Here is a 19,353-nt window from a genome sequence, read left to right as displayed (position 1 = left end):
CCAGATTTCTAACATACACTATATTGCCAAAAGTATTCGCTCACCTACCTTTACTCGCATATGAACTTACTGTAAGTGACCTCCCATTCCTAATCCATAGGGTTCAATATGATGTCGGTCCACCCTTTGCAGCTATAACAGCTTCAACTCTTCTGGGAAGGCTGTCCACAAGGTTCAGGAGTGCGTTTATGGGAATTTTTGACCATTCTTCCAGAAGTGCATTTGTGAGGTCACACACTGATGTTGGACGAGTTTACGTGGCCTACCACTTCGTGGCTGAGTTGCTGTCGTTCCCAAACACTTCCACGTTCTTATAATACAGCTGACAGTTGACTGGGGAATATTTAGGAGCGAGGGAATTTCACGACTGGATTTGTTGCACAGGTGGCATCCTATCACAGTTCCACGCTGGAGTTCACTGAGCTCCTGAGAGCGACCCATTCTTTCACACAATGTTTGTAAAAACAGTCTGCATGCCTAGGTACTTGATTTTATACACCTGTGGCCATGGAAGTGATTGGAACACCTGATTCTGATTATTTGGATGGGTGAGCGAATACTTTGGCAATATAGTGTATATTACAATTTTAACCCAAGACCCTATGTTACCTCAGCGTATTTGGCCGGAATATCAGCTTTCTCCACACCATAGTGATGCTTGCAGTTTGTTGCTGCAGCGACCTGGAGCACAACTTGACCCACACCTAAAAGAAGGCAACAGAGTATTACAGTTAGGAGGACTGCCACAATGTCACATGAGAAGCTAAATTTGGAGTAAATTTTACATATGAACTTCAAGTATATGAGTGAACTTTTAAACATGCTATTTTGTACTTCAAAAAGTAGAGTGCCTTTTGGTTCATGAAGTCCAGGATTTTTCTTAACACTAGAAAAGTTAGAAATGGAGATTTAACATATAGACATAGGTTTTAATGCCAATATCAACACTTTGATCTGAGCTCGAAGCAAAGGAGGTTACCAGCTGAACTGGCATATAAGACCAGAGTGAAACATTTCAGGCTGTATATGTTAGACAGATGTCTGGCTGTCAGATTTCTCAGTCCACTGAAGTTTCCAGAGCTATTTTCAAAACGGCACTGCAGTAGTCCAGATACTTAAAGCCAAGTCTGTTTTCAGAAATGCATGGACAGATTTATGTGCACTTAATGCCACTGTTATGTCAGAATTATGGTTCAGCAGATGTTGCCTTTTCCTCCAAGCCATGGTTTATTTAGCTTACAACCCTATATTATCAGCTCAGGAAAATGTTCCAAATACAACTTTGCTTTCCCTTTTTTTTAAAAAAAAACTTCCAAAACAATCACCAACTGAGGGGGGAGGGGAGAGAGAAAGAGAAGAAAGCACTTGTAGATCTTTTTGCATTGACAAAATAGCAGGAAACTGAGTGACTTTGAACTGGTTACACACACTCTCTCTCTCTCCCTCCCTCTCTCCCCCCACTTCCCCCCTCCCTCTGCCAAACTCACAGAGTTGTTGTTGTGTGGAAAATAGGAGGAGGAAGATGTATTGGATATGTTTACCTCCTTGAGTTATATGTAAAAATATTAAAGGCAGGGTACAAATAAATAAATAAACTACAATGATAATAACAACAATAATAATAAACAGCAAGGCATGACATTGTTGCTAATTCTACTGCCTGCCCAGAAACAGTAGGGAAATACATTAGTCAAAAATATATTAAGATGTCATGCTATCATGACATAATAGCTGGAAAACTAAGAATCTGTACAGCAGAATCAACAGGGAGCTCAAAGACTAAAGACAGACTCTGGAAACTTTAATTCTCCTCTGTTCCTTAACTAATTACCTAGCTGCAAGAGAAGGAATAATTCAGTCAAAAACCTACTCTAGATGAACCCAACAATTTCAGATTGCATAGTAGATTTCCCCCCCCCCCCCATATTGGTTGCAACATTCCTCTCAGTTTCACTGTGGGTTTGCCGTATGGCACAAGGAACTGCTCTTCAACAAAGGAAGGTTCAGCCCCACCCTAAATACCCACAACAGCCACCCACTGACTGTTTTCCCTGGGTGAATTGACAGTGACAGGGTGATATAAATGTTATTAGCTGCATTAACTAAAGTTCCTGCTTCTCCAACTACTAGATTCTATTTAAGTGAATTTTAGGGCTCTAGGTTGAGTCAAAACCGGCAACACTATTTTAAAATTTGCAATTGCAAGAAATATTAAACTTAGGTCTTTTCAAAGCAAACAAATCATCCAAGCACTTCCTGGAAGCAGAGGAGCCCACAAGGGGAACATAGTATTGGAGCCACCTAGCGATTTAAAGAGAAGTACTAGTTGTTAAGGCAAAAATAAATTCACAGGGCTAAAACTACACATGCTGGAGACATAATATCACAACCGCTGGCTGGCCAGAGCTTGATGTCACATGTTATTATTTTTATTTCCACCCCCACCCCCACACTCTCTAGTTACTGCCCTCATTTTGTGGTTCTCAGCGGCCTAGTTGGACACTGATGATGTCAACTGCCACAATTATGATCTATTTCCATCATGTCAAAATGGGAAAAACCACTATGGTTTCCAATTCCAGGCACCAAGCTTTGCGTTACAGTAAATTATATTTCCAACTTGGTACTGCCTATTAGAAGCCAGGGCTGCAGTTCACCAAGACATGAAAAAAGTCAATGCCAAAGAACCTCATTTGCCAGTAAAACAAAACAGGAATTTCCAGCTACAGATTAGTTATTCAGAAAACATGTAACAATTCTGCTTGAACTATTTTGAGTCGAGTCAGGAGAGAGAACTGGATAGTGAGCACTCACCACTGCCTAAGTCTACAAAGAGGTCATCTTCAGTCATTTTTATTTCATCTATCATCTGGGCCACTAAGTCAAAAGAAGTCTCTCCATACACTTCTGGGGAAAAGGGTTCATAGTTGTTGAGTTTTTCTGGGTCCGTCACTGAGTGGTTATATACTTGCTGTAAGATATGGCGCAGAAGCCCATTGGAAGGGCGGGTATTCAGTTTCATGGGCTGGGTGGTTCCTTTCCACTGAAGAATGAAACAAGAAACTCAATTATCTCGATCACAATTTATTTCTTATAGAAAAAACACCTTTTAAAGCACAAAACTCCCCTCAACGCTTGTTCATAACATCAACAGCACCAAGAACATTATTCGAGTAAGAAGAAATAGGCTGGAAAAGTTAAAGTGACTAAGTAAATCCTTCACTCTGCGACAAATAGCTGCCATGTTGCTACCATGTTTCCCCAAAAATAAGAACAGGGTCTTATTTTCATATCTATATATCTATATCTATGCTGGTCTTGTTGTATTCGGGTCTTTTCCCATGTAAGATTGAGATTGTCTTGGCAACGTTTCAGCGAGGTCTCGCTCGCCATCTTCAGGCTGGATTTTGGGCTTAAAGTGTGATCGGAGCTGCTGTCTTTCTATAAATCTTGGTGGGGGTGTGTGGAGTGCTGGCTTTGTTTCAGTAAGTGGAATGATTGGTTGTGATCCCCACCCATCATCCAGGCTGTTACAACACGAAACAACAACAGACACACAGCCAGCACCAATCAGCCAATCATGATACAACCACACAACCAATCATTCCACTTACTGAAACAAAGCCAGCATTCCACACCCACCCACCAAGATTTATAGAAAGACAGCAGCTCCGATCACACTTTAAGCCCAAAACCCGGCCTAAAGATGGAGAGTGAGACCTCGCTGAAACGTTGTCAAGACAATGTGTGTGTGTGTGTGTGTGTGTGTGTGTGTGTGTGTGTGTGTGTGTGTGTTTTCGTAGATTTTCACGGGTGTAGGAATGCTGGTCTTGTTGTATTCGGGTCTTTTCCTGTGTAAGATTGAGATTCTCTTGGCAACGTTTCGGTGAGGTCCCACTCGCCATCTTCAGGCTGGTGTTTTTGGCTAAAAGAAAGTGCCATACAATCACATTATACACAAATAATCTCATCCAGTAATCTCATCACCTTATTTTTGGGGAGGTCTTATTATTTCTGAGGGGAAGGACCAGGTGAACCAGGTCGCCTCATGGCTGCTGCTGCATTGCATGTTGCTGGGCTTGCCGCTCTTTTTGCGGCAGCCAGTAGCATGACAGAAGGAGCACAATGGCTAGGGCTGTGGGAGCGGCCGTTAGGTATGGTGTGGGGTGCATGGGGCATGTTCCCCGCTCCCTTTACCCCCCCCCCCAGCCTCACCTCCTCATCTGATGTTGTTTGTGTAGCAAGCAACATTAGGAAATGGCAGGGACTGACATGCATTTAAATATTTTTGGGGAGGACTTATTTTCGGAGGAGGGCCTATTTTATTGAATGCGCTCAAAAGCCCGATTGGGCTTATTATCTGGGGAGGTCTTATTTTCAGGGAAACAGGGAAGACTTACCATGTAAACATTACATCCCAGTATAGTCAACTTACATCTAACCCGTTTTAATTAGAGCCGAGGTGGCACAGTGGTTAGAGTGCAGTACTGCAGCCACTTCAGCTGACTGCTAGCTGCAGTTCGGCGGTTCAAATCTTACCGGCTCAGGGTTGACTCAGCCTTCCATCCTTCCGAGGTGGGTAAAATGAGGACCCAGACTGTGGGGGCAATATGCTGACTCTGTAAACCGCTTAGAGAGGGCTGAAAGCCCTATGAAGCGATATATAAGTCTAACTGCTATTGCTATTGCTATTGCTAATTAAGCATGTATGCTACCAAAATTCTTACGAAGTGTACTGTTGGTAGTAACGGACATCATATATAATCATGGTCTGTGCTTTCTAAACAATAAACAAGCTATGGTTTGCAGCTCTCCCCCACCCCCATTGCTCAGCATTCCTGAGCTGAGGAATATTCTATGTTGGCCAAAAAAGTTTCTTTTGAAAATGATATAAACAAAGCCTGATAGCCACAGGCTTTCGGTCGTTTGTGCCCCTAGCTATTGATGTTCAAAGACAGGCTTTCTCTAAAATAACCCTTCCCTACAATCATCATGGCTAATTGTCACGGATCAATCTTTCCTCCTCTAATGCAGCAGACATTATGCAGTAGACACTTATGTTAATGGCTACTATGTCTCACGTTTGTCTGGTGTTTAAAATCAGTTTGACAGGCCCAGCTTTTGTTCTAACTTTATCAAACTGTAGGCAAATCTATAAGGCAAAAGTCTTCTGGATTATCATTTTGCTCCTGGGGAGACCCAAGTTCAAATCCTCACACCACTTTGGCAGGTCACCAGTCATTCTGGTTCTCAATGTAAGTTGTTTTGCAATGTTCTTTAAGGCAAAATGGGGAAAGGGTGGGAGAAAAGAGATTAACCAAGTATTACGCCCCAAGGTCCTCTACACAAAAGGTAATATAAATATAAATTTATAAATAAATGTTGGATTTGTCTATTTATTCACTTGTTTTACTTACTACAATGAATATTTTTATTAATTAATATCAATATTTGATGTTATTATAGTCTATATCATTTTATTGTAATTTATGCAAAAGTGGTATACATATGCTGAAATTAAAAGTTAAGATATTCCAATATTAAAATATGGAATATTGCTTTGCTCTCCTATGTCATTATTCACTATGGCTCATCTAAGAGCTGTGGTGGCCCAGTGGTTAGAATGCAGTACTGCAGGGCTAACTCACTGCTCACTCCAAGAGTTCGATTCTCACCGACTCAAAGTTGACTCAGTCTTCCATCCTTCCAAGGTAGGTAAAATGAGGCCCCAAAACTTTTTGGAGGGCCAATATGCTGATTCTGTAAACCAGTTAGAGAGGGCTGTAAAGTACTGTGAAGTGGTATATAAGTCTAAATGCTATTGCTATAATTGAGCCTGGCAATTATTATTATAAATTGTGAGTTGTAAAGTGACTGAATCCAATTTTATGCCTTTTTGTTTTTTGTGGCAGTCATTAAACAAATTCAGTGGTCATTAAGCAAACACATTGTTCATTATAGGGCTTTTCTTCCCAGAAACTGGGAATGCTGGTTTCCAGAGAGAAAAAAGCATAATCACGGTCATAAATCACTCCAATCTATTATGTGATTGGAGAAGGTGAAAATCAAAACTATAGCTTTTTGAGGGGTCTGTCAAAACTTTAAACAGTCACATAGCAACCAATCATTTTAATTCAAAGGCTACCTGTGTGCATGGATGTTTATTTTCATATGTTTTTGAAAACAAAACAATCAAGAATACCAATGCTGAAAATAGTATGCTGGAATTGAGAAGGAGTCCAGCAAGATTACTTAAGTCTTATGGTGACAGATAGGTAAAGACTGAAATCTCCTTATTCACCCCTCAAATACCAAATTGGGGGATTGATTTGGCTGCTAGCTAGCTATTGATTGGTCCTAAATCAGACAATTACTGGTTAGTGAGCCACTTTTAAAATCTTATATCTATGTAATCTTATACCTATAGAATCAGCAAAGTGATCTGTACTGCTTGATGACCTTGAAACCAACTGGCTAAACAAAATGCAAAAACAAAACAGAGAGGAACACATACCAACTGATGAATGCTGTCAATAGCTCGGTTGTATTTGTCACAAAGTCTTTGCATGCTTTCAAAGCTAAAATAATGAGACACAAAGACAAGAGTAAATTAGGCCAATACATATTCTCTCAATATTCTTACAATTGTCTGCCCAGACACAAACATCCTATAGAAATTGTATTAATTATACTTTTGGACAACTCTCCAGAAAGTTTTTCTGAAGTATCTTCTAATATATGTATGTATGTATGTACAAGATGTCAGTAAATACATCTAATCTAGTCCCAGTAGCCACAAGTAAATCAACTGGAATATTTGTCTGGAAAAAAATTTGTAGTAAAAATACTCTCGTGACATAGTCCTATACATTCAGGAATTAGTTCTGAGTTCACACAGACTCAATCATACATAAGAGGATAGGAACTTGAGCGCTGCAAATAAAATAAAATTTTCATTTGAAACCTATGTTTTATTGAAACATTTAAAACAATTAAGAAAGCACAATTCACTAACTTCTACATTGTTTAACATGTCGGCGTTATAATGTATGGACCCGGGTGCGCCCTTATTGGCGGTTAATAATTCTGATTTTTCAGAAGCAGCATTTCAAAATAATTCGGTGCTGAAGTTCTCCTAGGGACAATTGATTGTCTGACTAAATGATACTCGTTTTCCAACCTGGTGCCCTCCGATGCCTACGCTAGCTGAATAGTCTGCAAATTATAATCCCAGGAACACCCAGAGGGCACCAGATTAGAAAATGCTGCTGTAGGCATACAAGATTCATCATATGAGCTGGTTGGACTAATGTTTTTTTTTCCCCCTAAACCAGGCAACCTAACTGAGGATGAAAGAATTAAAGAATCATCTCAGGTCATGAGGATCGAGGGGGAGGAAAGAAGGGAGGGACATGGCAGTCACATGTCCACTGCATAATCAGATTTCAAGCTTCAGTGCAGAGAGCTGTGCAGCTACACCAAAACAACAGGAGAGCATATTGGAGCACGTCAGCAATAAACCTGCCTTTGTAACTGAACAGCCACCAATGTTGTTACCTAATCCCAAGGGGCGTGTGGTCAATTTCCAATTTATCTCTTGTTGTGTTTGTATTTTCAAAAGGTATCCCAGGATACCTCGGTGGCATTCACAGTAGCACACTCCCTCTATTTGGAAAAAGCCCAATGGCGTATCTAACTCATGCAATGAGAATGCAGAAGTACCTTTTTTTCCCTAGAGAAATATGCCTACAGTTCCCATAAACATTAGAATCCATATGTTTGGAACGGGCACATGAGCAGCTGGAAAATCTCTTTGCCCCTGAAGCTGCTAACTACTTCTGTAGTTGCTACTTGCAGTTACTTGTGCAAATCTGTCCTTCAGTGTGATGTGCTCTTTGAAGTGTGAGAGATCAGGAACCAGAGAAGACAGCTTCAAATGCAAAAAGAGAGGCCATATTCTGAGGCACAGCCAGAAAAGATCACAGAATTTTAATAAAAGAACAAAGTATATCTGGTAAGCGTGCCTACCTACACATTAATTAACAGCCATGTACCTTTCAAAGTGTAAGGTACAGAGGGAAAGCACAAAGGGGGCGCGGGGAATCCCAGATGAAAAATTTACCAGATTAATTGACTCACAATATTCACAAACAGTTAAACTGGTAATGAACAGCAATCTTGTTTGCCAAGAATATTCCTTGTGTTGTGCAATTATTGACAAACGGGATAGCATTTACTGATCTCCTAAAGGCATAGTAACAGCCTCTAGGTATAATATTGAAGCATTAAGTACTGGAGATTTAATCCATGAAGAGAATTTGTCAAAGTTAAAATGTTTTGCTTATCTTGGGGGGAAAAAAGGCTCATGAATTAAAATGGAGTGACATCGACTGTAGTCTGAAACTACACTCCCATGTGTGCTGAAAAGGTTTATAGAGTCCTGCCAGTTAATATTTAACACAGGTCCTTGGTTAGGCTGAAAATGACATGCAGGATTTAGTATTTGTTTTGTCATTTCGCAAGGGAAGAATAGCATGCAAACAACTCCGTTTCTACATACAAACTAAAATAAAATAAACTACCTCTACCCCATTCTAGAATTTATTAAAGTCAATGCTCAAACTCTACACTTCTCCAATTTTTGCTTTCAAAAGTGAAGTTCAAATAATCAACAATCAGCATATGTGCAGAAAGTATCATGGTAAAAAAAAGTATTTACTGACAAGTGACTACAATTTCAAATTTTATTTTCAGGTTCTCCTAATGCTGCAGGATCCTGCCTCTCCAGTGAAATCAGATGAAGATGCTTCTTTGTATATTCCCTTTATATCTATTCCTCTTTTAATCGGAATAGAGGACAGAACCCTTCTGTCCCATAAAGTCTGTTTAACAGTTTCTTTATGTATCATATTGTTTCTTTGAAAGCTATTTGTTTCACAGCTGTTTAAAAGTTAATCTGATTAATAATGTTATCTGCTATTTGCTTTTCATTTGTGGTTATCGCATGTATCCCTGTCCTTAGAACTGTTAGCAACTTAGGCTTTCTAGGAGATAAAGGCAAGATATTCAAAAAATTACACAAATAATTAACTTAAAAACAATGAAAAGTTTCTAATGAATTAAGCCCAAGGAGTTATTTACCTACTAAAAAACACAAAGAAAGGGGATTAAAGTAACTTTCCTAAACCTGTTATCTTCCAGAGATTAGGCCACAATTTTAATTGTCCATAGCCATTATACTCAATAGGAAGGACACCCAATTAAGGAAGACACTATGAACTATCACAATTAACACAATTTGACTGCAAGTTCAGCCAAAGTTTAGGATGGCAGAAAGAGATCTGGACAGAGAAGAACAAGACATCATTCAACTGGGAGAAACTTAATTACATTTAGAGAAAAATATCGCATGCACATATAAGATGGGGAGTTTGTTGTTTGAAGATTTGAGTATGGTCATTGTCCATGAACATGTATCAGCATGAACATGTGAGAGGCAGCTGCTACAAGGGCAATGTACTCATGGGCTGCATTACAAGATGAAATGTACCAAAGAAACAGGAAGTTGTTATTCCTCTCTACTGGGCACAAATGAAACCACAACTGGAATACTGTACATTTCCAATGATTTGGGGTTAGAGCAGGGGTGAAATTCAGCAGGTTCTGGAGAACTGGTAGTGGAATTTTTGAGTAGTTTGGAGAACCGACTAGTGCCAGAGTGGGGTGGGAATGGAGATTTTGCAGTATTCTTTCCCTGGAGTGGAGTGAGAATGGAGATTTTGCAGTATCTTTCACACCCACCAAGCCACACCCACAGAACCGGTAGTAAAAAAATTTGAATTTCACCACTGGGTTAGAGATTTGGCAACAAAGGTGATACAGAGACTTGAGGGCATGTGAGAAGAGGTAGGAATGATCAATCTGAGGAAAAGAAGATTTTGGGCACACATAATAGCAAAGTTCAGGTACAGAAAGAGAAACTATGGGAAAGATGACCAAGAATTATTTTCCATGGCCACAGAAACCATGTGCAGAAGATGTGAACATATAAGTTTTAGCTATTGGATTTCATAAATAGAACAAAACTCTTCTTAGTTGAGAACAGATGAAGATTGTCAAATCATGCAGGTAAAGTTGTCTGAAGGTTGAATCATAGCAATTGGACTTATTTTTGACTCAACTTCCAGACATCTTCTTAGTCATGCAATACTTCCAATAAGCATTTAAAGAGAAGATGTGCCACCATCTCTCAATGATGATGGAAGCGGTTTCCCTGAACGCTGCAGAGGGATGACGATCCTTAGTCCCCCTTCCAACTCTACAATCCTATGGTTTTATTATTCTAAATATAAGAAACTTAAAAGTTTATTAACCGTAGCATTGCCTAAAAGATGCAGTTAGGATTCCTTGACAGGAATGGCAGAATAATTGATCATCTAAAGCTCCCTAGCACTATTTTGGCAGGTCAGCTGGGAACCCTTTGGACTGCTGCTCCAGATTAACTCACAGCAGAATAACATTTTTTAAGAGTTCGAAGTCATCTTTAAGCTGCATTGTATCTCCCAACAGGGATATACATAAATAAAATAAAGCTGCCGTGGTTTATTTTGGTAACATCTGCTTCCAATTTACTTTGAAGTGGAAAAGGAACAACCTCTAACAATGAAACCAGGATTCCCTCAAAGGCCTTCATTAATGCCAATTTTGGTTAAGTGCCTTAAGAGATAAAACACAAAGTGGCAGTCAGACTACTCATTTACTGCTTGGTGTTTTGCAGCAAAAGAAAAAAATGGGGAGGGGAGAAGATTTCATGCAGTGGTTATTATTTATTAAAGTATTTTTTTTTACCTTTTAGCAAATATGCTCAAAAATGCTGACGATGTAAAGAAAAACAAAAAGGCAATAAAATACATTCTCAAAAGAAATTATATTTTTGGATCCAGAAACAATAATTCATCAATACCAAAATCTGCAACTCAGCAGTTGAAACATCCTGCCAATGGGAGCTAAGAAGGGCTTGTTATGCAAGAGGTTGCAAAGCACAACTGCAGCCAAAGAAGACCTTTGCGTGGGTCCAAACAATCATTCATATTTGGTGGGATGGAATAAAGATGAAAACCTTTGCCAACAATTGATGTTTATACTTGTTCCTAAGGATTTTTTAAGCTCCTTGTTGCTTGCTCCACATGCAGTTTAGTTCAGTGACTGTTCAAACTTAAAAAGGTCCCTGAACAAATGATAGTTGCAATCAATCTTCAGAGTTCTGGCCATAAAAGTGTCCCCCACAATCACATGAACACAATTTCCAATGTTCCCTGCCAGCTTCCCACAAGCAAAGTCAATGGGGAAATCTGCAGGAAGTTGGAAGTTGTGATCGTGCGAGGTCCTTGGTTACTGATGCAGGCAGCTCTTACTTAATGATGGCAATCAGGACTGCCAGAGTTGCTGTTGCTAAGCAGCACTTCATGTTACATCACACTTTACAACTCTATCACTTAGTGACAACAATTCTGGTCCCAATTGCCACGGTTAACCAAGGATTACCTGTATTATGTAAACAGCTGCTGTATTCAGCTCTTAAATACAGGTATAGCAGACTATAACAGAAATATAAAATATAACAGAAATATTCAGAAGCACTATTTATATTTTTAAAAATTATTTGTACAGCATCTGACATTAATTCCATACCAGGAACCAATTATTCAGATGCCTTTTATAACTGCAATGCCTAATTCACAAGCCTATTTTAATTGCTGCATTTAGTCCGGCTATATAATAAGTTATCCCTACTGAAGAATTAAATAGATTATCATTTTCTCACCTTTTAGTATCATAGTCAATTAAAACATAGTTTTCCATAGCAAGCTTGAGGTCTGGAATTTCTTCACAGACCCACCTGAAAAACAAAAACAAAGAAGATCAATTAATCTTTCAAACAACTCTCCTAAATTCCTATCTGCTTTTTTTAAAAATATCACTACCAGTCCAAATATATTTACTATTCATCATTTGCAGTTCCCTGGCGGTCTGATAAAAAAAAAACATTTATTCAACTGGAGCAAAGAAATATTCTTCTCAGGTATTCAGCATAATGGCTATTTTCAAGTCTCCAAGAAATAAATTTAAGGTAATTAAAACTTTTTTTTATTGGGTTGTTTTTTTTAATGAAATTTGTTTGCTGCCCATTTTTCTATCAAGCAACTCTGGGCAGCTTACAACACCATAATTAATAGAATAAAATAATTACTGAAACATTACATCATCAGTCATCAAAAGTTAAAAACAGATCAAAAGAACCAGTGCATAGATGAGGTGGAGGTGGGATCTTCTACTAATCTATTTTATGCTTATTATTTCAGGAACCCTCCTTAACAACATCCATGAAGAATAATGTAAGCAACCTGCAATATTAAGTGCTCAGTTTTTCTCACTTCTTTCAAAGAAGAATGTTGCAATACAATGTAAGTCCACTAAGACCAACATGGTCTAATCTGACAGTACTAAATGGCATTTTCATCACCACCGAAAGCCTTGGAATTGGAGATGCCAGGGATTACCATCTTGGACTGACTTGGTCATTCAGAGCAAATGTTAACTATTGATGTATGGCTCCTCCCTTCTGATGCTTACAACATTTTATGTTTTTTTGCAATGCTGCAACAAAACAGCAATGCTAAATACAGGTAGTCCTTGACTTGCAACAGTTCATTTAGTGACCATTCAAAATTACAACAATAGCAATAGCAATATTTGCTACATTTGCTTGAAAATATTGCTAAAATTACAACAGCACTGAAAAATGTGACTTATGGCTGTTTTTCAGAGTTACGACCTTTGCAGCATTCCCATGATCATGTGATCAAAATTCAGATGCCTGGCAATTGGTTCGATACTTATGATCGTTCCTGTATCACAAGGTTATGTGATCACCTTTTGTGACCTTCTCACAAGCAAAGCCAATGGGGAAGGCAGGTTCATTTAACAACCGGGTTACTAACCTATCAACTTAACAACACAAATTTTGGGGCCAATGGTAGTCGTAAAGTTGAGGACTGCCTGTACTATAAAGGCTGAAAAACTGGGGCAATAGAAACTAAAATGATAGTTATTCACTGGGAGAACTCTAAATTGAAAGGGAGAAAATGTTCACTTATCGCCATCAGCAAGGACAGATGTTTATCCTGGCAAGCAATAACTTATCGCAGGAAAAAAAAAAGCCTGCAATTGCATATAAGCACTTTATCCTTGCTCCCCAACAGCTAGTCCTTAAAAGAAAAAAACCAAGATAAACAGCTCATATAGGTGGACCCTCTAACATCAATGGAAGCTTTATTAAAGATCAATATGAGTTGTATTCTACTGATGCAGAGTCTGGAAAGCGGTGGCTTTTTTCAGCCTGGAGATACCAGGCTAACACATTGGAAAGAAGTGATATCCAAATAAGATAGAGTGAGATAAGAGGCAAACACACAAATTACTATTCCTTTTCTGGAGAGACCATGGTGACTGGCTTTGAGCACAGTAAGCTACCAATCCTGGTTTATTAGCTAAGCCATGATTTGTGATATTTCTTGAAGTACATAGAGAATTTTCCAAAAAGGGAAACTAATATTTCTATCATATCTCCCTTCTTTGACCCATATCATACATAGTTATTATTTATTTTATCTATTTGTATCCTACTTTTAGGTAAAAATAAAGGTAAAGGTTCCCCTCGCACATATGTGCTAGTCATTCCCGACTCTAGGGGACGATGCTCATCTCTGTTTCAAAGCCAAACTAGTGCTGTCCTAAGACATCTCCATGGTCATGTGGCCGGCATGACGAAACGCCAAAGGCGCACAGAACGTTGTTACCTTCTCACCAAAGGTGGTCTCTATTTTTCTACTTGCATTTTTACATGCTTTCAAACTGCTAGTAGAAGCTGGGACCAGTAACGGGCGCTCATTCCGTTATGTGGCCCTAGGGATTCGAACCGCCAAACTTTCTGATTGACAAGCTCAGCGTCTTAGCCTCTGAGCCACCACGTCCCTTATCCCACATTTATAATCCCACAAATAATTCAAGGCAGAGAACATGCCTAATACACCTTCCTCCTCCTATTTTCCCCATAACAACAAACCTGAGAGGTGGTTTGGGCTGAGAGAAAGGGACTGGCTCTCAAAGTCCCTCCCCCCTCCTCAAAAAAACTGGCATTCATGGATAAGTTTGGACTAGAACTCATGATCTCCTGCTTTCTAGTTTGGAGCCTTAACCACTAAACCAAACTGGCTCATGGAAGACTTAGGCAAGGAACTCTTAGATGTACCTATGTTTATGCTTTCTTCCTAGTAGAAAGTCCATGTCCTTTCTATCTTGATAAGCCTGAACCTCAAAAATTGATAATATTTTAAATAGCTAGATTATGTCAGACAGAGGGGCTGTTATTGGGCAAGGTAATTTGCAGCTTATTCTTCACTTGAGGGTTCCATAAAAGGTTGTTATCTTCTGTGTTACATCAACACAATAGGAATGAGGCAATGCTGCTTTGCCCAAGAAACTTAAAACCACATCCCACTGAGCCAAAGAAAGGAGTTATCTGAAGGCTTAGATTTAGTGGTTTTTCTACAAGATAGCCATTTGTTATTCATAACAGAGTCAATGAGGTCTTTGAGAGAATGCTACTTAATGCAATAGAGTTACTTCAAGGGGCATAGATAGGAGGAGGTTTCTGGTAGAATCCAGATAAGATTATTTGAGCAGCTATTTAGGACAATGACTGCACTACTAAAATCAAACTATTGGACTAAAGGTGAAATAATTCCCATACATGAAGGACTGAATCTTTTCTGGCACAATTAATTTTCAAACCAACATACTACACTACTTTCTTTCATGGTTTCCTCTTTTCAAAGAGCCAAGGTGGCGCAGTGGTTAAATGCAGCACTGCAGGCTACTGCTAGATCAGCAGGTCAGCGGTTCAAATCTCACCGGCTCAGGGTTGACTCAGCCTTCCATCCTTCCGAGGTGGGTAAAATGAGGACCCAGATTGTTGGGGGCAATATGCTGACTCTCTGTAAACCGCTTAGAGAGGCCTGAAAGGCCTATGAAGCGGTATATAAGTCTACTGCTATTGCTATTTTTAAAACAAAATCTCAGTCTTCTTTTCACTGGCTAGTAGAGAAAGTCCTGCTATCAATAGTAATGTGCCTGCCAAAGGACTGTGTATGGATAGGTACGTGTGCTGTGCATGTACAGGCAGGCACACATATGTGCATTAATGCTGATGAGAATTTGTCGCCCCAAAGACCAGATATGTTAATATTTACTGAAAATGTCTAGCATACAGGAATTCATATAAATAAGCATCAAAGATCATTTGTGAATACAGAAATACATCAAATATGTTCTTAGCCCTTTAAACTGTACCTATATATTTGTTTAATACAAAACAAGTAATTTTTTTCAACTTTTATTTATCCCTATTTCTCCAAGAGTAAAACTTAAGGTCTTTAAAAATGATGCAGTAGTTCATTGCACACTTTTTCTCTTTTCTGAACAAAAATAGAATGTCCATAGTTTTAAGGTTGCTATTGTGTTTTGCTCAAATTATAAGCACCATTAAAAGAAATGTAGACTGTAACTTATTCTGTACATTTCATAAGTATGTCAATGAGGCATTAATTTTAAGTTACATTTATATGTTTTAAATGTATTAAGTTCATACCTAATTATTTCAATGTGCTCTCAAAAATTTCTTTTTCCTCTATTTTCTGAATGTCCTTTTAGAGAAATTTCACTTTTCTAAACCTAATTCTGAGAAAATAATCAACTGTCTGCAAAAGTTACAAAGGGATCTGCTCTGATCCTATACATCTTGTTGTTTGTTGCAGTCACGTCCGACCCATCGCGACCCCATGGACAATGTTCCTCCAGCCCTTCCTGCCCTCTACCATCCTCTGTAGTCCATTTAAGCTCATAGTGACTGCTTCGGTGATTCCATCCAGCCACCTCATTCTCTGTCGTCCCCTTCTTCTTTTGCCCTCCATCTTTCCCAACATTAGGCTCTTCTCCAGTGAGTCCTCCCTTCTCATTAGGTGGCCAAAGTATTTGAGTTTCCTCTTCAGGATTTGGCCTTCTAAAGAGCAGTCAGGGTTGATCTCCTCTAGGACTGACCGATTTGATTGCCTTGCAGTCCAAGGGACTCGCAAGAGTCTTCTCTAGCACCAGAGTTCAAGGCCTCCATTCTTTGGAGCTCTATACATCTAGAGTGTGATAATCTTTACAGTGAACGTATTTCAAGCTTTGTAGGTCTCACACATAACAGTAATAAATCTGTTGTTTGGAGGACAGGTTAAACCTGATTTTAATGCACGCTTTCAATCAGAACACAGCACAGTTCAGTAACCTGCAGACTAGTTAGAAATATTGTCAGCATCCAGACCTACACAAACAGGAAAAACGAACAAAGATCCCATGCCTTCCTATGCCCTAGGATAAAAGGATAAACTGCAAGCAATGTATGCTAAGCTGGGTTACAGAGAATCTAGTCCATTGCCTACTATCCAATTCCCAAAGTAGATGCACAGCTATAATTACTGAGGGAAAAACCAAGGTGACACATTGCATCATCTTCCTCACTAGTAGCCGCAGTAACTGAGGTACATGAACACCTTTGAGCCTGTGCACTGATATGCTGTTATTCTTGGCACTGGAAAGCACTGGAGAATTCCTGGTCCAATCCCTGACAAATCCAGTTATAAGAATCAGACTGCAGGTGATGTGAAAGACTATTGTTGGAAACTCTATGGCTGCAATTAAGAGGCTGCCTTATTTATCTGCTTGTTTGTTTGTAAAATGTACTGGCTGCCCACTATACCACAGGGTAGTTCTGAACGGCTTACAATCTTAAAAAAATAAAATTGACACAAAAGCTAAAAGACATAAATATAATACTGTGAAGATTAAAATACTGTGCCCAATTAAAATATGGGGAGGGTGGGAGGAGGAGGGGGGAATTGGTTGCTAATCTATTAACCACTTCCACCGGGAAAGTCCCCCTTATGGTAAGTCAATCTGTGACTAGATGCACGCAACGTAAGAACATCAGAGGGTATATGACAACTTGCCATGGGACAACTCACCATGGCCAACTTGCCGTGGAACATGTTTTACACTAATATCAAAGAAATGGTGGAATAGAATCATTAAAGAAAAGATGCCCAAGGAAGGAAAAAATGAAATGTGAATCAGAAAAATTAAAATATTTTTAAAATTGTTTTAAATAATTAAATTGAATTGTTGAATTGTCCTGCGGCAAGTTGTTCCATTCTGACATCAGAATGGGATTTGGTTTTGAATTAGGAGGTTGTGTGACTTGGTCAAATAGTAAATGGGTTATTTTAAGTCTGTCTGGAAAAGCATACCATATCATGGGAATTTGAGATTACACACCAAGTATAGAATCCTAACAAGAACCAAGCTTCCATTCTTCATCTCTTCCCTATCAGAAGACTCACTTGCTGTTTTGAGATGCAGCCCTGGAAAGAACACGTAAGGGAGAGAAAATTTGTAGTGCATATTTGCCTTAACACCTACCGAATTGTCTCAATGATTTCGTGAGCAGCATCATGGTGTTTGTCCTGAAACAACAGAAAAAAAAACACAGAAAGAGGTGGCTTCAGGACATCTAGGAAGTGACATCATCTACGTTGGCTGTCAGTATAAGAGTCATTTGCTTTAATAAACATCATTTGCAAATGCAGAGAAAGGAAACTTAACCTCCTTCATTAAAACATTTTATCAAGAATAACACAACACAAATTCTATGCTTCTTATTTCTCCCCAATATTTGTGTGAAAAGTATTCCTTTTGGGTCTTCTACTCAACACCAGATTAACCTACTGCAATCCTATCTCTGGGCACCACAGAATGATGAAAGCTATGTAAAATACTACCAGTTGCATTTGGTATCAGCAGAACAGAGGAGCTAGTTCCACTTCCAAAATGGAAGGAAGTCGATCCCTTCAAATCCATAGGCCAATTTTATTTCATTCCAGCTAGCTAAATTTTTTTGGGGGGAAAAAAGGAAATCCTTGGGCTGTCAGACTCTTAAACACAGCCACAATCACTCCAAGCACATGCAGAAATATAAGACTAGTTGTTTTTTTTCTTTCTTCTTCTTCCCCTAATTACTTGCATTTTATTCTTTATACTATTTATGTTATTTGTATTTGTTGTTATGGATTGCACCAGTGGGCTAAAACCAATTTCGTTGTATTTATTTTGTACAATGACTATAAAGGTTATCTATCATCTATCTATCTATCTATCTATCTATCTATCTATCTATCTATCTATCTATCTATCTATCTATCTATCTATCTATCTATCTATCTATCTCCTTTATAGTCATTGTACAAGATAAATACAACAAAATCTATATATATATAGAATAGTTTATCTTCAAGTTTTGTATGCAACATGTCCAAAAATAAGTATTTCATATAGTAATATGCAAGAGTAGAAACCAATGCTTGCCATGATATCTCTATTGCAGTGGCTCCCAACCTTTTGGGCGCCAGGTTCCGTGAAGAGAGGTTTTTCCGCAAACCGAGGGAAGAGGGATGGCTTTGCGCACTGTCTATATGCCACGGATGCACAGATGGGGCTTTGCTCATATGTGCAGCCTCATTTCTGACATGCTGCAGACCAGTGCCAGTCCACATGCCTAGGGTTGGGGACCCCTGCTCTATAGAACATTCATTTTTAGAAGCAGCCAATCTCTGATTTCTAGATGCTAAGGAAAGACAGCAATTTATATCCTTCTTGGGGCCTTTGGGGGCATCTGTTTAATTGGGGAAATCAGAAATATAAAATAGTTAGATCCTTAGTAAAAATCAACAAGATTCTTCATGACTTCTGGGGAAAGTAGGGTGAACTGAAGATGCGGAGCCAATGACTGCAGCAAAGACCAAGGAATTGGTGGGTAGATTGGCTCCTTGGAACCTATTCAGATAAACAGAGGACAGGAGATAGCCCATATATACTTCAAACAGCTACTCCTCATGAGGAGACCACAGGATAGCAATTTTCCCTGGATTGAGTGCTGGTAGACAAAGGGATCTTCCTTCTTGCTTACAATCAAGATAGAGAGTTTTAAAGGATACTGAAGTTCACGGATCTCACTTTCTGCTTATTAATTGGTTCTAAGCTATTAGAGAACAACTAGTTTGAAAACACCTGGTGAGTGTCCAGGAAACTTTAATCCTGAATTAAAATAATAATAATAAACATATATTTAAAGAGACTGAAATAAATAGCAAAAACCTAAATAAGATTATAATCTTAGAAAATTATAAATTGACTAAG

At 38.9% G+C, this 19,353-nt stretch overlaps 1 protein-coding gene and 1 long non-coding RNA gene across 7 annotated transcripts in view; one reads left to right on the top strand and one right to left on the bottom strand.

Annotated features, from left to right (window-relative positions):
- The window catches only part of DOT1L (DOT1 like histone lysine methyltransferase), a 105,845-nt gene that overhangs the window by 72,322 nt on the left and 14,170 nt on the right, over positions 1 to 19,353 (bottom strand). For 4 of the 6 annotated variants that reach the window (XR_015695222.1, XM_087703006.1, XM_087703014.1 and 1 more), the window contains exons 2-6: positions 17,581 to 17,624; positions 11,825 to 11,899; positions 6,515 to 6,578; positions 2,815 to 3,043; positions 610 to 704 (exon numbers count right to left, since the gene is read on the bottom strand). Coding sequence is in view for 5 of the 6 variants with exons in the window: in XM_087703006.1 (XP_087559132.1) it covers positions 610 to 704; positions 2,815 to 3,043; positions 6,515 to 6,578; positions 11,825 to 11,899; positions 17,581 to 17,624 (507 nt within the window). In the remaining variant the exon portion in view is untranslated. Of the gene's footprint in view, positions 1 to 609; positions 705 to 2,814; positions 3,044 to 5,081; positions 6,413 to 6,514; positions 6,579 to 11,824; positions 11,900 to 17,580; positions 17,625 to 19,353 lie in introns of those variants that run through there. The other 2 variants (XM_087703020.1, XM_087703028.1) reach the window with 2 other exon arrangements.
- LOC106555420 (uncharacterized) lies at positions 7,648 to 8,972 on the top strand. Its single transcript, XR_001313992.2, has 2 exons — positions 7,648 to 8,014; positions 8,755 to 8,972. It is a non-coding gene; the product is annotated as an uncharacterized LOC106555420 (long non-coding RNA).

The sequence above is a fragment of the Thamnophis sirtalis genome, unplaced genomic scaffold (genome assembly GCF_051295495.1).
Source record: "Thamnophis sirtalis isolate CommonGarterSnake01/CBP01778 unplaced genomic scaffold, rThaSir2_p1.2 scaffold_1, whole genome shotgun sequence".
NCBI classification, from domain to species: domain Eukaryota; kingdom Metazoa; phylum Chordata; class Lepidosauria; order Squamata; family Natricidae; genus Thamnophis; species Thamnophis sirtalis.
Note: the sequence above shows the minus strand (reverse complement) of the source record. Positions and strands in the feature narration are given on the sequence as shown.